The 15,231-nt window shown below is 39.9% G+C and overlaps 1 protein-coding gene across 1 annotated transcript in view; it reads right to left on the bottom strand.

Moving 5' to 3' along the window:
* Positions 1 to 9,163: 9,163 nt before the first annotated feature.
* ANO3 (anoctamin 3) overlaps positions 9,164 to 15,231 on the bottom strand; it is a 195,094-nt gene continuing 189,026 nt past the window's right edge. The window contains exons 25-27 of the mRNA XM_056851112.1: positions 12,281 to 12,361; positions 10,422 to 10,527; positions 9,164 to 9,409 (exon numbers count right to left, since the gene is read on the bottom strand). Coding sequence (XP_056707090.1) covers positions 9,227 to 9,409; positions 10,422 to 10,527; positions 12,281 to 12,361 — 370 coding nt within the window. The 3' untranslated portion in view covers positions 9,164 to 9,226. The remainder of the gene's footprint in view (positions 9,410 to 10,421; positions 10,528 to 12,280; positions 12,362 to 15,231) is intronic.

The raw sequence follows: 15,231 nt of genomic DNA, 5'->3' as shown, positions 1-15,231 counted from the left end.
GAAAAACAGTTTGGTGACATTTATTTATAACTTAAGAAGGAACATTCATTTTTACTGACTGAACTAATTTCATAATAAGAAGATAATTATTTCTGTGGTGCTGAATTTAGTAGAAAGCTGCATCCAAAGGGAGGTTCTTCTTATCCTCTAAGAATTCACTTGCCAGGCTTTGCACCTTCTTAGTACATTCTTTCTCAAACTTGGCTTGGTACAATCATCCCAGAAAGAATGGAGTCTATGCATGCTGGGACACCACCTGGGTGGCAAGGTATACATTTTAGAAGGTCCTGCTCATATTGATGCCTGTTGCTTTCTGACAACCCCTTGTGGTTGCCAATTTCTCCAACTGTACCACTGAAGAGCTTTTTGAGGGCTTTAAAAATTGGTAATTGCTCTTGTACTATAGCACAGTAATATTATCGTGTATTCTAATAGCGGAGTTGACAAATCTTTGGATACTTAAATCCACTGACTGAAACTGTGAACAGGCAAGAAAGATAGTTCTTTCCACAAACCTGAAAACGGCTCCAGGTTTGCAGAAAATCTGAAATCTAGAAAACATTTTAAACAAGCAGTTTAAAAAAGCCAAAAAGGATAAAAGGAGGGCTTGTAGCTTTAAGCAACAGATTCCCTCCATAGTGGTTGCTAGGCAACCACAGCATCCAAGCTTGGTTCTGCCAGTAAAAGGCAGGGGGAGAGGGCAGTGCCCTTTCCAGGCCTATTTTGGCCTTTGAGAGGGGACTCACTGGGGCTAGGCCTGACAAGGGCTGCCAGCTCCAGGTTGGAAGATTCCTGGAGATTTTGTGGGAAGTTTGTGGAGGGCAGGGTTTGGGGTGGGAAGAGGCCCTATCAGCTAATAATGCCATAGACTCCAGCCTCTGCTAGGGGTGTGCACCAATTTATTTTGGTATTTTTAAAATTCAGGTTTAATGGACCTGAATTTTTTTGGAACATCCCAAAAGAGCTGAACCATCATACTGATATGAGTTCCCCCCAGCTTTTTCGGATATCTGAATATTTTTGGGTCAATTCTAGTCAATGGGGAATCTTTGTGGGGCTCTAGGGTTGTGTGTTTTGTTTTTTGTTTTTTTAAAGGTAGAGGCACCAAATTTGTAGCATAGCTGCTGGTGAGTCTTCTTGCCAGAACCTCTGAGTATGGTACATTTTGGGGCAGAGGTGTCAATTTTATTGCCTTCCCAAATGGAGGAAAAATTGGGGGTTCTTGCAAGGAGGGTCACCAGTACTACCTTAAAAAATAGCCCCCTCAGAGGCTGGGGGGGGGGCAGAGATTTGCCATAGGCTTCATTGAGGCATTTTGCCTCCATAGAAGCCTGTGGGGAATCCCAAGAAGCTGAAAAAAGCTGAAAATTTCCAGACTTTTTCCAGACAGGCTCCACTCCCAAATCTCCAGGAACTTCCCAACCTGGAGCTGGCAATCCCTGTAGTTGGAAGATCCATTGTCATTCCAAGAGAACTGCTGCTACCACTGCTGCTGCTGTGTGTGTGTATGGGGGGAAGCAGATGGGTGGCTGGGAGGATGACTGGGGGCAGAAACAGAAAGAGTGATGGGGTAGAGGCAGAGAGAGAAAGTGACAGGCATGGAGGAGTAAGAAAAGGGGTGGCAGGAGGAAGAAAGTGTGAAAGAGAAGTAGGGGGAGAGGGTAGGAAGCAAAGGTTGGGGGAATGGGATAGCTGCTCATGGGTCTCTACTTGTTACTATCTATTGATATAGAAATCTATTATATTATTTTTCCATGATCTTCTAGTTCCTCTGAATTTCCAACTTATTTCCAGGAGTCCCAGGAAGGCGGGCGGTAGGTTGTCAAGCCCCTCTGCGCAGGCAGCGCAGAGGGGTTTAAAGACCCCCGCCCCTCTGCTGCTGCCCCAAACCCCGAATTTATTAGCGAACTCCCCGAACTCGCTGAATTCGGCTCCCTGTTTTCCTGCCTTTTTTGAGTTCGGTTTGTCCTGAACTAAAAAATGCCGAATCAGGGGAAATTGGGCTGTTTTTCGGTTACCTATGGGTAACATCCAAATGGCATCTGTGCCTTTGGTAATTGTGGTGTTATGATGGAGGCAATGCAGAAATCATAATAAACCATGTCTAGAGTCCCGTGGCACAGAGTGGTAAGCTGCAGTACTGCAGTCCAAGCTCTGCTCACGACCTGAGTTCGATCCCAACGGAAGTTGGTTTCAGGTAGCCGGCTCAAGGTTGACTCAGCCTTCCATCCTTCCAAGGTTGGTAAAATGAGGACCCAACTTGCTGGGGGTAAAGGGAAGATGACTGGGGAAGGCACTGGCAAACCACCCCGCAAACAAAGTCTGCCTAGGAAACGTCGGGATGTGACGTCACCCCATGGGTCAGGAATGACCTGGTGCTTGCATAGGGGACCTTTACCTTTTACCTTAGAGCAGACATATTGATAGCATCAGGATCATCACAATACTGCTTTTGACAATGATGTCACAGAGACTTCCAGAAATACAGATCAAAGAAGCCAACTAAGGCATTTAATATTATGCAAGCAATGAAAACTATAAATAGTGTTATCCTAAGCAGAGTTCTAAGGTTATAAGCTTCAATAAATTTAGAAGGGTGTAACTCTGCTCAGGATGGCAATAAAAGTCACTGCTGCAGGGAAAATGTTTTTATGAAATGTCCTAAACATACAAGTTATTTATGTTCTAGTCCCACTGACTTCAGTAGGACATAATTCTCTTGGGATGCAAACTAAATTCTTCCCTTGGTTCTGTGTTGCTAAACACATATTTCTAGTTGCATTACTAATTATCATTATCTGTCCTTTTCTATGGTCTCATTGATAGTGCTGCCATTTGTTTCAGTAAACATGCCGGAATCCTAATGGATACTGCTTGTATAGGTAGCTGTTTTGACTCTAACATAGGTAAAGCTTATTGGTTTTATACGTCTATGTGTTCAAATAAATTTGCTAAGCACATTAATTTTTTAACAAATTCAGGTTCTTATTATTCTAAAAGCTTGTGGACAGGGATGGGTAGGGGGAGAGCTAGGGTACTTCCATCTCTGTACATTCAAACTTTTCCATTTTGCCAATGTCATCTGATATAACTCACACTTGCTTGGACAGAATGCTATTCATTTGTGTGAGTTAAGTGCTGTCAAGTCACTTTCAACTCATGGCAACCCTATGCATTAATGTCTTCCAAAATGTCCTATCGTTAACAGCCCTGCTCTGATCTTGCAAACTGAGGGCTGTGGCTTCCTTTATAGAGTCAATCCATCTCATGTTGGGTCTTCCTCTTTTCCTGCTGCCTTCATTTTTTCCCTCAGTATTATTGTCTTTTCCAGTGACTTTTCTCTTCTCATAATGTCACCAAAGTACGATAGCCTCAGTTTAGTCAGGGACTTGTCATTTTAGCTTCTAGGGAAAGTTCAGGCTTGATTTGAACTAGAACTCACTTGTTTGTCTTTCAGGCTGTCCACATATCTGTAAAACTCTCCTCCAACACTATATTTCAAAGGAATCAACTTTCTTCCTGTCAGCTGGAGTATTTAAATAGAAATGTATAATTTACAGTGCATTAGGGCAAGATCTAGTAGAAGACTGTGCTATGTAAAGAAATAATTATAAATGCTTCTTGTGTGTACAGTTTGCAAATCTGAATGCATGAGAATACATTATTGCCTAGTGTTTTTCAATTTCAAATTATTCTGATGTATCGTTCAAAATTAATTAGCCATTTAACCAATGGTGAAGCTGCAGAAGGGCCATGCTAGGAAATGCGGCAGCTGTGTTCTAGAGGCTTTGTGGGCCTAGCCCACTCCTCAGAGAAGAGGAGGAACAGTGGACAAAGACTGCTGGGGGAAAGTTGGAGGGATGAGGAGGCTGGTGATGGCATTGGCTTCCAGGGACCAGAACACAACAGACAAAAGACCTTGAGACCTCATGAGAAGTGATAGCGGGGAGGGTCCACCAGGGAAGATCATTGCCTCCGAGGCCCTTCATTGGCTTGATTTCTGCCCCTGGGCAAAGGGCATTGGGGGCATCTGGGGTGGCCCGCCCCCAGACATATCTTTATTAGGCTGGCCCAGAGGAAGCCAGAGAGGAAGGGCCAGGTTGTGCCCTTGCAGTAAAAGGGGGTTTCAGGTGAGCTGAACCCTTATCTGAGGCTCCATCTCTTGCTAAAGAAAAGGGGTGCACTCCCCCTGGACTTTGAGCCTCCAGGAGGCAGAGTCTGACACATATTTGATAGGGTACAGATGATAAACATTGTTTTTAAGCAACTGGTAGTTGTTAATGAAATTCTTTGATATGTTATTCATGAAATAAACTGAATATTTCTAAAGATGCACAAACGAGGTATCTGTGTTAGGGCTGCTGTGTTAAAAATAAACCCAGAAAAACAAAAGTGCCCCAATCCAGCTGGGGGCTCAATGTACGATGTCCTTAGATGGATGAAGGCTTGATCATGCAAATGGGCGTTTCAGCATGGTTCCCCTTCCCAATCCAGCTTCTAGGTCTTCTTTTAAAAAAGAGCTGAAATCTTTCAAGCAGGGAGAGAGTGGCTAGATGTTGTCTCCCTTCCTTTTCCAGACTGATAGCTGATCCATTTGGTGTCAGCTTTTTAAAAGGGGCTACATATGTAACTCTCTACAAGTAAAAGACCACATCTGATGTCATAGATACCATATGCAACAGCAGTGATGAGGGAGAAAGATGAAAATCAGAAGTGTATATAAAGCATAAATATACTGTGACTAAGTAGTAGTATTTAATAGGAAAATATCCCAATGTGTCAACACATAGCCTACCTGTACAAATGTTTGGTCTGCACATGTGCATACATCATAGACTTACAGGGAAAGATTTGTTTTGAGCAATTCCTCAATCTGGTATGCCATTTTGCATCTATTTGACATTGACTTTATTGAACTGCAATTTGAAGATTTCAAGGATTTCTCATTAATATCAGTATGAGTTAATATCAATCATTTTAATGATATAGTCAGTAGTAACTGGTGAAAGAACTGTTTGGTATAGATCTTTATCTGGAAACCTGCTGCCTATTGTACCTATGAATAAGTGAATGTGTTCAACACGTTCTTTATTACCCATGGTCACAAACTGGTTATTAGTTATACCTGATATGCACTCTTGGTCTTCTAACATATCCTGTGAACATATGGAGCGACTTTAGTACAAGATCTTTGGTCTAATTCTGTTTATTCTGACTGGTAGCAGATGTAAGATGTTTCAAGTAGATGGGCTTCATATCTCTGCAAACCAAGCTCTTTTTCACCTTTTTGGCCCTGGCTCCGGCCTGGTGGAATGTTCTGCTTGGTAGTATCATCGTCGCTGGCCTCCCTACCCCTTTTCCTTGCATGTTGAATTCTGCATGGCCTGTCTGTTTGTCTCAGTCTACTCGATGGAAATTGGGCACCATCTCTGGATGTTAAGGATGTTAAATTACAAAGTTTTATCGTTAATTGTTCATTGATTTCAATGTTACTTGTGTATGGTTTAAATGATGTTACCTGCCTTAAGCCTGGCCTTGGCTGGGTAGGGCAAGTTAGAAATCGAAAAATAAAAAAAAATTAAATAAAGATGCACCAGGTAGACCTTTTACACACAAAGGATGTATTCTGAGCTTTGATCCCTTTGGCATGGCTTGAACCCTCTGCCTTTTATAGGTTGTTTCCACCTTTTGATTCATTCGCTTTCAGGAGTTGATTTTCTAGAGAGGCTTATGCAAGAGGACCCTTTGCATGTTGTATTTCTTTGACAGATTCCTTCACCCTCCACCCTGCTGGTCTTACACACTAGGTACCTGTTGACAATGTGATGAAACATAAGAATGGTAAGTGGTAAACAAATGTTTATTTCTGGTGCAAGGGTTTCTTTTGTTTGCATCAAGACACCAGGTTGATTTAATAATAGTTAAGACATTCTGGACTAGTAACTGACTGTAGGAATCGGAAAGCCAGACTGCAGCTGCTCATGCCACCTATTTCGAAAGTACATGCATAGACCAAGTTATTGTAGACTAGATCAAGGATGATCTAAAGCATTTTTTTTTTTTTGCAGAGATGCTAGTTCTGAAGTTCTGTGGAAAGTCCACAAATGCAGCTTGCATGCACATATCACAAATATTGGTAATTTGTTTTTGGATACACACACACACAGAGAGAGAGAGAGAGGGGGGGGGAGGGAGGGAGGGAGAGAGAGAGGGAGAGGGAGAGGGAGAGAGGGAGAGAGGGAGAGAGAGAGAGAGAGAGAGAGAGAGATATTTAACCAGCATTCATCTTATACATATTTCCTGAGAACAGAGTATACCATATATCTTTGTAAGATAATTTGTATTCAATGCAACCACAGCAAACCAAATCCTAGCAGAAGATTTCTCCTAGCTAAAGCAAATGGCTGTTTTACAGCAACATTGAGACACCACTGAGCTTTTTTTAAAAACAAACAAACAAAGGGCCACAAGAAAGCATTTTTTTTTTTGAAAAAGCTTGTGTGCTTCCCAAGTCTGGAAAAAAAAATAATTTAAGAGAAGGCTGCAGTATCAAAGTCACTAGACTCTTCAGTTTCTCAGTGGGTGTAGCTAGAAGCAAGTCTGTGGCGTTGGATTCAAACTAACTTTGTATATCTTCAAAGTAGTTTATAATTTGGCAAATTACAAGGATTTGTTTTCCTTTCCTTTTGCTTTAATAACAAATCTGAATGTTTCTAGGTCTGGATCAAACTGTGGCAGACAGGAGAAAACACAAGTAGCAAAATAGTTTAACATTCCAATTGGTGCGTGAACTACACACTTCTAAAGCTTGGAGCCAGCCAAGGTAATCAGATAAAACTTAACAATAGCAAACCAAAGGTAATAAATAAATAAATCCATGCTTCATAACTAGGGTTGCCAACCTCCAGGTGGTGGGTGGAGATCTTCTGGTATTAAAACCGATCTCCAGGTGGCAGAGATCAGTTCTCCTGGGGAAATTGGCTGCTTTGGCAATTGGACTCTATGGCATTGAAGTCCCTCTCCTCCCTAACCCTACCCTCCTCAGGCTCCACCCCCAAATCTCCAGGTATTTCCCAACCCTGAGCTGACAACCCTATTCATAATGCACAAATAAGGTGTATGCTTTAATGCCCTCCCCAATAGGCTCACTGATGTCCCCATCCAGCTTCTGTAGAAGTAGGCTTTTTCATTCACTTCAATGGAGAGCATCAGCATCAACAGTTACATGGGAAAAACTTCTTCTGCATTGAAATATACAGGAAAGGCTATATAGGTGGAGAGATCTGTGTGAACACACCCAGCTACTGCATTATCGGGCTATCCATATATAGAAAGGGAATTATTAGAAACTAGGCAGTCATCATATAAAATGTTAACTATATGAGAGAAATACAGTAAGAAAACCAGTAGAGTCAGAACATCATAATTAGGGCATTCGTGGTCTGAACTGATGGAAAGTGATTCCTGGGAAACATAATAATATTGTATCTATAATCGAATGATTCTGTCATCTCAAGGCTCATGCAAAAAAATACAACTTCGATATGATTACTGTGCTTTGCTATATAATTCTGCGAATCTTGGAAAGTGAAAACACAAGGTTTGCATTTACTTTGGTTAATATCAATAAGAAAGATTTCTACACCTGAAAACGTACAAAAGCAAAATTGGGATCTTTTGGTCCCCTAATGTACAAGTGAACCCAGCACACTTGTTTGAGTTTAGTGCTTCATTTCTTCCACATTTTGGAGTATTCATAACAAAGAATTGTCGTTAGTAATATCATCACAAAATCGTGAAGGTTGCCATTCTCTTTTGCAGGGATTTGAGAATCAAAGTTCAAGTTGCTACAAGAACATGTACTGAAGAGATTTTAAAAGGCCTGGATGTGGAGAATAATCAAACACTATTTGTACACCTATCACCATGCTCTGATTTCATAGAAAAGAATGGTTTTGCAGCCCCATTTCACAATTCTCAAGCAAGCGAGTTACACTTTATATACTGCATAAACAGGCTCTTGCATAGAGCAAGTAACAAAATTGACTTCTTAGAGTGACATTATTTGCAAAGCAATAAAACATGAAGTTGATTTTTTTTTTGCTGGAATATTTAATATCCAGATAGCTCAATATTGACAAAATTCTGCATGCTAAATTAGAGCATGGATAGGACTGTTCGCTTTAGAGGTATGAGGAAAGGGCCTTTGTTTGCACGCTGAATATCAATCACTGGAAAAGCCAGGTTGTTCTTCTGAAGAGAGCTGCATCAAGAGCAGTGCAATGGTAAAAGCCAGCATCCAGAGGACTACTGACAGAAAGAAAAACAAAGTTATCTGCTTGTGCAGTTCTGTGTGAAGGACTTAAGATGTGCGCACATTTAATTATTGTGACAAAAGGCTTCTGCATGCAGATGATGAACTCTGGACGCCATGTGATTTTCCTTATGCATCACACAAGGTTCGTGTATAAGGGTGGGGGGAAAGCTCTTCTGCATGCAGAAGCCAGTTTCCAGATGTGGAAGATCTCTGGAGCCCTCCTTTAAGTAGAATTGCTTTTTCTGTGAATTTCGAGAAACATATATGTATATACACATTTTCTTTTAAAGACAAACAAGAAGTGATGTGCAAACATCAAACTGCATAGTTAATACCAAATAGGCTGACGTCCCTTTTAAAGGGCAGAGCCACATCCACAATCTCAGCAAGAGACTAGGACAAACCTGACAAAACGGGAAGCCTGCAGGACTGTTAGCGCATCAATTTACGGCCACAAAGGTAGCAATTCATCTCGCTTGATATTTTCCATCAGCTACACAAATTCATTTGAGCAATTAAAAGCTGAAGAAGTAGTGGATAAACACACCATTAAAAAAAGAATCATGCCCTTATTATGAATGTTTTATAAGGGATTGATTTTGTTTTCTGTTTTGCTATAGATGCCTCACACAAGGTCTTGGTATCTTATTATACTTTTGCTGAGTTAATCCACTTCTTCCACTGAGCCAGCATTCAGTCCTCATCAATCCATCTTCAGCATAGCCATTTGACATCTCTGTGGATTAACATGACTTTTTCCAGTTCACAGCAAAGCTGGATAATTTATTTCCCAGTAGCAGCATATTTACAAGGCTTAAATCCTTTGACTCAATGCCGGATTCCCATCTTCACCCTGTACTCAGAGGCGCCAATTCTGATGTGAAAGTTGTCACTGCTGTTCTGTATCAACTAAGGCCATTCGTGGTGATACTGTTTGCCATTCTTTTTCCGTTCTCTCTGCAAATGCTCTAATTCGGCCTCGTACATCATTTCCTGAACTAAATATTTCTCCCTCCTCATTCTGTCACATAAATCTTTGGGCATGTCTGGGATTAAGTAGGCAATGAAAGACTTTATTCCAAAAACAAGATGCTGAAAAAAAAGAGAAAACAAGAATAATTTTATGTGCATCCATTAACCTGAAGCTACTTAGATTGCCACACTATGATGTTTAAAAAATCATTCACTGACTATTTAGGACCTTTTTTTGACCAAGTAACTGACAAACTAAGCAAGGAAGTATCTAAAAATGGTAAAGACATACTACTTTAGCCACACACAGACAGAAAAACACAACTGTGAAAAGTCAAAAGAATTCTGATTCTCTTCATCTCTTCCAAAAATATTGATAAATTAATGCTTTTATATTTGTCACCAGTTACCCCTGACAACAGAAAGAAGCACACAGATGCTAGCCATGGGCCCAATCAAGGAAGGAAAGGCCTTTGTTGAAGGAAATCAAAGCTTTCTCTCAGCCATATCATGGCCCTGAGGCTCATTTTGGGGCCAGAACTCAACAGAACTCTGAATCCATGGGAAGCAGCGCAGCGCCAATGGCATTGGAAAGAACTCAACTGAATCTTTCCCTTCCAGCCAAGCCAAGTCTCCACTACTTTACTCAGGGCCAGGCTTAGCTGGACACTTAACCCTTTCCATCACTAGTGAAAGAATTCTGTCACCAACGACAGAATTCTACATCCTCCTGTCAGTCATTTCCTGGAGCCAGTTCACTGGAGTATACCCAACCAAATGCCACTAATATTAATGATTATCTCTGTGTGTTCCGAACATGGACTCTTGATTATATGCAATATATAGTGACACTTGTGTAAATGAGGACAGGAGACTCTAAAAAAAATATGATGCCATGAGGGAGACTGCTATTGGTGGCTGTTGTCCAAATCAAGTTGTGTGCATGTCCCAAGAAAACTTTATATTCTGTTGAGATAAACAGTTCCCTGCTGACCACTTAACACAGGCATTGCAGGAGGAGGTGATTATTTGTGGGTGTTACTGTATATTTTAAATTTGAATTTGTAAGCCACGTTAAGACATGGGGAAAGGTGGCATATACCTATTTTAATTAATAAACAAATTAACTCACCTCGAATACTATAATGAAGGCCAGTCGAGCTGCTAGGACATGCCAGAACTGCAAGGTAAACTCATAAGGAGTTGAACTCCAGGGAGGTGCTCTGTAATCTCTATACCTATAATAATGATAATAAACAGGAAAAGAGTCATTTGAGAAAAGCTTGGCTTGGAATCCTGTTTGGTCTTTTTGAAGAAAATAGAAGCTTGTGTATGGAAACCCATCAAAATGTGTGAAATATTTTTGGTGATCGAGGCACAGAATCCACGTACAATTTTAATTTCATCTTAGAATGCTTAGGGTTATAAGAAAACACCATAGTAAATATTCATGATGTTCAAGTGGGAATGAGCAATAAATAAAGCAGAAATCAACCACACTTGGTTTCAGACCCATATACAGTGTTCGGCCCATAGGAGCCCTGGTGGCGTTGTTTATGATCAGTGGGTTCTTCTATGTGCGTACATGGCATGGAAGAGATCGAATCTGTGATGAGCACTGGAACCTGTCCTGCAGTTTCTTTGAGGCTGTGCAATGACTTCACTGAGAAGGACTGGAGTGTTTTCTGTTCAGCAGTCTTTCAGAGGATTAGCAAAGCTCACCTTCCTCAAGAGGCTTTCAGCCACTGAGCCTCTAATGAGGATTTTAATTCTGTTGTGATTTGTTTATTTTTTTCTCCTATTCTGTTCATCTTTGATGATTACATTTTCTTGTATTTTAATAGGTTTAATTACTACTGGCATTGCCGCAAGTAAATTAAGTTTAGCGAGCGTATGCTGTTATTCTGAGATAGAAATTGATATGAATCTAACAACCTATCTTCAGGGTTAGAGGCAAGTAATTGACTATATGCTTCTTACTTCCTCCTATTTAGATGGCATAACCTACTTTCAAATTGGTGAGATTCTAGAAAGTGATCATCTGCCTCTTTTTATTTGTATCATAGCTTTTTCTCCTCCATTGTCAACTTTCCCATTTCCTATTTTCTCTCTTTCTTCAACACTTTCTCCTAAACTCAAGCCACTGTGGTGGAACCAAAATGTGGTCTCCGGGGTTCTATTCTGTCTCAACGCCCCATCTACTGGGGCCCTGAAAAATAAGATAGTTTCATCTACTGATCCCAGAGATTGCCATGATCTGTTTTTTCACCTGATATATGTACTACAATATAATTGCACGGTACCTTCGGTCTATCCTAATTTTATTTAATCTTCTCCAAAAAAAGATGGTTTGGCACAGAGTGATGCCAGTTGAAAAATTGGAGGTCAATGGCCTATCGCCATTTTAAGTTTTCCTACTCTAGCCTTTCCCTTGTCTGTTACATAAAGGCTAAAGGAACTGACTCAAATCCTTGAAACAATCTTACAAATTAGTAACCTGGCCAAATTGCAGGGAGCCTCAGCAAATAGAGATAACAAATCATGTTGGCAGGTAGTTTCCAGTGGCCTTAAAAATGCCCAAGCACCAAATTCTCAAATGTCCCCTATTGTTTGTGAGAGACATTTTAACAACTTATTTAATGATCCCATGGTCAATCTCCCTGTGTTAACCTGGTCTCAAATAAACAAATTGATGAAATAAAAATAACATATACAATATGAAGAAATCTAAACATGAGTGTATTCATTGCTGGAGGAAGGCATTTTCAACATCCCATTCCACAGATTTGAAATAGGGTAGCCTATTAGTCTTTGACAGAAAAAACAAAAAAAAGGTCTTGAGACACCTTAAAAATAAAAGATTTGCTGTAGCATACACTTTTGTGGGCAAGAGCCCATTAGATTTGATAAATAATGCTATCCATTGTATTGATCAAAACAATCTGAATGTAACTCAAGCAGCCAGCAATTTTTCATTAAGTAAGTGCCTACCTGCAATATCCTGAATATCCCAAGCCAAGCTCACTCAGATCAAATATTGATAAACTACTGTTGACATATCCCTTCAAACATCTAAAAAGATAAAGTCCAGTAAATATTCTCTGTTGAAGAATGAATTTGTCATAAGTAGTGCATGCAAAGCATATAAAATATGTATGTCATTCATGCTTCTTGCCATAACCGATGCATTATTTTTATGGCATGCCTGTCATATTTTTAGTGGATGATGAAGGCAAAATATTCTTTACTCTGCAAGTAGGATAACAGAATTTATGCTGCAAAAATACACAAAGCCTTGGATGTTTAAAATGAAATTTATGCTTTGGAAAAGAGTATACATGTAAACTTAACTCTAAAAAGTCCAAGCCATAGCTAAGTGCATTACTGAGCAAAGAAGTGCCTTCCTAGTTATGGCACCAAAACATTGGAACTCTGTCCTCATGGAGCTTCATCTGTCTCCCACTATTGTTGCCTTCTGACAATAGGTGAAAACTTTTTTGTTCTGTTTTGTATACCCTCAATAACTGTTACAGGCCTTCTCCATGGTTTTTATTGTTATGACTGTTTAATTATTACATACATAATTTATTTTATATGCTTTAAATGTGGAAATGTTTTAACATTTGATGTTTGCCACCTTGGAGACACTATTTGGGTGGAAAAGCATCATAGAAATGATTTAATAAAAAATTAAATTAAATAATAAATTAAAAATATATTCATTGTTGGCACTGAATTGCCAAATATGTGAATGATGAATGATGAATGGTCAAGTATCTTTTTTTCAAATTGAATAATTATTTCAAATAATGATGGAATAATGGTACTTTGACTGACCCAACTTTAGAGATCTTCACGTTGCCCCAACTTTAGATAGCTCTTCTGGGCTAGTCACATGCTGCTAAACATGAGGACCTCACTACGCTGACAACATGGATAATTTGTTAGGATAAGATGGAAGATAATAACTGGAAGACACTCCCTCCATCTACCAAACAGGTGATCAGTGTTGTGTTGTCTGGCTTCTCCAGCAAAGAGAATCACATACACACTCCCAGATCAATTTGCCTCCGCTGTGACTTGATTTTAATGGTTTTATAATGTCATTTTAGGAGCCCTGAGGCACAGAGAGGTAAGCTGCAGTACTGCAGTCCAAGCAACTTATTTAATGATCCCACGACTTGAGTTTGATCCCAATGGATGTTGGTTTCAGGTAGCCGGCTCAAGGTTGACTCAGCCTTCCATCCTTCCGAGGTTGGTAAAATGAGGACCCAGCTTGCTGGGGGTAAAGGGAAGATGATTGGGGAAGGCACTGGCAAACCACCCTGCAAACAAAGTCTGCCTAGTAAACATTGGGATGTGACGTCACCCCATGGGTCAGGAATGACCCGGTGCTTGCACAGGAGACCTTAACCTTTTTTATTTTTTATAATGTCCTTTTATATCGTATGTGTAAAATAGTTAGCTGCCTTGGTGGCCCTTGCAAAGGCAGAAAGATGAGATATACATTTCGTAAATAAATAAATTGTATTAATGACATTGCTGGGTAGCCATATTTATTGACTATGTGATGGTATGGCATCATCACATTCACAATACAACCCCTGGCTGAATCAGGTCATAGTTGGAGGATTACGAAGAGGTAGTTAAAGGGGGGGAGGGGAATGGCACCAGAGCAGCAATCTAGAGTGTTGAAAATACCAGTGAACAGATGTAAAAAAAACCCCAACCCCCCCCGTAAATATAAAGGATGGCTTTGCTCAAAAATGTTATTTTCAGAATCTGCCGTACAGCACAGGTTGGCATCATTGAAGAAAGAAGAACATAGAAGGGATGTTTTATGTGGTACGCTTTATATTTTTTAAAGTGGTCCTACTTTTATGTAACTTAAGTTAGTCAGTGAAGAGCACCTTTTAAAATCATGGAACAATCTGCTTCCATTGATAGGTTAGCTGTTGAGAGGGTGGGAATGCAAGGGAAATTCATTCTCGTTCAGCACTGAGGCAAAACACTGATCAAACATGGAGCATTTTTAACAGCAGCATTCAGCAAAATAATGACTGCTTTCTTTTAATTCATCCTATTGTGACAACAACTCAGGGGATATTATTGAATGAAAAGGGAATGATTGTCTATGAAAAAGCTTATGGCCAGGAAAAACTATGGATGAAATCGAAAAGCGTAAAGCTTCCTGCATGTTAAAAAGTAGCCCTCTCATACCCACCTATTAAATGTGTAACTGTAAAGCCAAGGAATAAGAAAACATACTGTTAATTGACATCTGAGGAGCTGTAATATTAAAATAACAAAGCCTCCAGGGAAAACATTAATATGACTTTACCTAACAGTCAAATGTAAAAAACAGGTTTATTTAAATAACATGCATTTAAATTTTGGGTAGTCAGCTTAAAAATAATTGTTTCAGATTGTAGGCAACAATGAATGAATGCAATAACTTTCAGTTATAACATAAAGGGCCCACTCTACTAAAGCCCTGAGTGGAATAAGAGCTCATCTATCACAATAGGGTCCTACGTATTGGTCACAACATTTTATAGTATGAAATATAACATTATGCTCAGGTCCACAAATGATCTAGAGCTTCATACATTAACTGTCAGAACTTCCCATGTTTCACACATGCTTTTCTTGTGCAAGGAAATAAAAAAGGCTTCCAAAAAGTTTATTGATAGCCTTTGAAAAATCATTAGAGGAAGAGAGTTCCATAGTTCAAGAACAACCGATAGTTACCCCTGGAGGTGTCCTTCTCTGGCCCAGTCAGACAGAAAGACATTATTGGTTGATCTGATGTTGTGAATGGAACTACATTTTCCAGAAAAGCGATACCATTGGGCATCACTGCAGGGGTGAGGAAATAATGTACTGATGATAGTACAACACACAAGAACTAGATACGGGAGGGAGGGCATGACATAAATCTT

The sequence above is a fragment of the Euleptes europaea genome, chromosome 6, assembly GCF_029931775.1.
Source record: "Euleptes europaea isolate rEulEur1 chromosome 6, rEulEur1.hap1, whole genome shotgun sequence".
Classification (NCBI taxonomy): Eukaryota; Metazoa; Chordata; class Lepidosauria; order Squamata; family Sphaerodactylidae; genus Euleptes; species Euleptes europaea.
This window is presented reverse-complemented; position numbering and strand designations above follow the sequence as displayed.